Source organism: Aspergillus neoniger (genome assembly GCF_003184625.1).
Source record: "Aspergillus neoniger CBS 115656 unplaced genomic scaffold BO87scaffold_147, whole genome shotgun sequence".
Classification (NCBI taxonomy): Eukaryota; Fungi; Ascomycota; class Eurotiomycetes; order Eurotiales; family Aspergillaceae; genus Aspergillus; species Aspergillus neoniger.
In genome coordinates, this window is record NW_020291275.1 from 1 (window position 1) to 2,367 (window position 2,367).

General features: G+C 44.8%; 1 protein-coding gene across 1 annotated transcript; it reads right to left on the reverse strand.

The window, feature by feature from the left end:
* Window positions 1-168: 168 nt before the first annotated feature.
* On the reverse strand, window positions 169-2,286 carry BO87DRAFT_381542 (HET domain-containing protein; the record flags this gene model as incomplete). Its single annotated transcript, XM_025624559.1, has 4 exons — window positions 169-1,135; window positions 1,192-1,936; window positions 1,995-2,121; window positions 2,173-2,286. Coding segments are annotated over 4 exons (1,698 nt in total), but the record flags the coding sequence as incomplete, so codon positions are not given.
* Window positions 2,287-2,367: the final 81 nt, after the last annotated feature.

Here is a 2,367-nt window from a genome sequence, read left to right on the forward strand (position 1 = left end):
AAACTTCTTGAAGTCTTCAGATCCCTACAGAACCCCAACATAGATTAGGCCAGTCCAAAGAGACAGTTCAAGAAGAGAAAAATTGCGAATGAGTCTAATGAACCCAGGTCTCTTCTACACAGTGATTACGAAAGACGCTGAACTAAAACAGGAATGATTTGATTATATGGTGCTTTGATACATACCCTAACCGTCAACATACCCAGAGCAAGTATGGATTTCATGACGGCACGGCAAGCAGAAATGAAATACAGTATTAACCCGAAATACTTTTGATAGTTTGCCTTTTGTCTTACAATCTGCTGAAGACCAGAAAGCTCTGTCTAAATCCCACTTCGGTTCTCTCAACTTGAGTAATAACAGAATCACTGTCCTATCGTGCTGCTGGTGTCAAATGAGAGGGAAAAGAGGGAAACGGCTAGGTCACAGAAGCTTCCCAGAAGTACTCGCTCTCGAGACGTAGCGTGCTCGCACTCGCCCAACCCCCAGCCTCTCATACTCTTTCCCTTCTGATATTTTTCGCACGGCAAGTATATAATATTCTTTGTTGGGATCATCGTCACCATCATCTGCCCTCACTCCGATGACGACACAGTTCCGAGACTCAACCTCGGCTGCCAACTCCATATCAAAATGTAGGACGCCGACTTTCTCTGTACCCATAAATATCATATACTCTCCATCCCTTCCGCGCGTATAACAACCGTCAAGTTGTCGAACTTCGATATTAATGCCACTGTCGGAGTCGTCAAAGCTTAGGCTTTGGTTCTCTGGGACTTTAAGATCTGATTTTGTCAAAAAGTCAATTTTACCATTATAAAGCATCCAAGACCACGACGGCACACGATTATCGTCGTAAGAAATTTGATCATTCTCCATTCCAGCCCGCTTCCACAAGAGGAGCCGAGGAAGAAAGCAACAGAAGACTCCGTATCTGACTTCAGTAGCTAGAGCTTCCTTAATACGCTCAGCTATGCCTGAAAATGCAACTACCTTATCCTTTTCCGGAAAGGTAAGATCACGACGAGAGTAGTCCGTGATAAGCTCTTGGAGAAATAAGGCTGCTGATTTATAACCTGCGATTACGAGCCGCTCAGGAAATCTTGGGTCAAGTAGATATAATCTAGTGATGGGACTAATATAATTGGTAGGTCAATCGATATTCCTCTGACTTTAGGGAAGCGGACTTACCATCTTAATATACTGAAATTCTCGCAACGTACTCCCTCTCCACATTCCCAGTATGTCTGTTGTGCAGTGAAATAGATAGTTCGGCGAGAAAGCGCTCTTTCTTGCAACACCCAGGCCCGTGTATGCAGTTGGCCTTCATCAACAAGGTTACGAAAGTCATCAATGATCTTTTGATCGGAGCTGACTTCCTCTGATCGACTGGAATCCTGAGTGCGATTGAGGAAGCCATCATTCCAACCGGATGCTGAACTTGACGCGATCGTGCAGTATGCAGAGGCAAATACTTTGTCCATCCTTGCACCTTCCTCCTCCCAGTCTTTCTGGTCACCTTGAATGATGCAGAGAGCATCAATCCAAAGATACTGCTTGTTCAATTCTCGGGTCACTGTAATAGCGTCCTGGAAAACTTTTGGAAGGCTGTGATAACTGAACCCCTCTAGTCGTTTCTGGTAGTTCTGAGGTGTGGTACGGAATTGCTCCATCTCCTCATCGGTCGGCTTGCCCCAGCAGTGCGATAGTGTTATATAGTCAAATGGCTGTGTAATGTGTGCGGACTCCTGGAGTTGCAGCTGACCTGAATGATCTGTTCCAACGAAAATAACGCGCTTTGGCACGACCTGACGGCTTCCCCACATGCATGAATGCTGCCTGTCACACACCCCAAGCCACCGACGAAGCACATCAAAGCGATTGACAATCGGCAAACGATGGGTATATCCTGATTCTTTGTATTCTTTTTGCAGATCTGCTCATAACTTTGTATTAATAAGAGATGAAAGGACTAAAGAAAAGGGCCTGTTTACCTGAGTAGCTGGAGATATGGAAAGTGGACGACTGGCGTCGGTCTATGCTGATATATGCATCATCTATGGCTGGGTGAACCAAGTAATTGCTAATAATTTCAGAATTGTTTTTAGAACGAAAATATTGCTTGCATAAAGTCAGAATATTTCGGGTTCGAAGTATTGAATAAATACATACTCTGAAAGCGGTTTTCGGATGGCGGAGCAGCGTGCTTCTCTCGGGGACGAATTTATCTTCACAACCAGCAATGAGGTCCGTGATTTCAGCATCAGCTTCGCACGACCATCGTTCCTGACATTATAATTAACAACACAGAAAGAGACAGAGGACAGCCATAGCAGTCATGAATTTCTTAAGACGGGCCTGACGTAC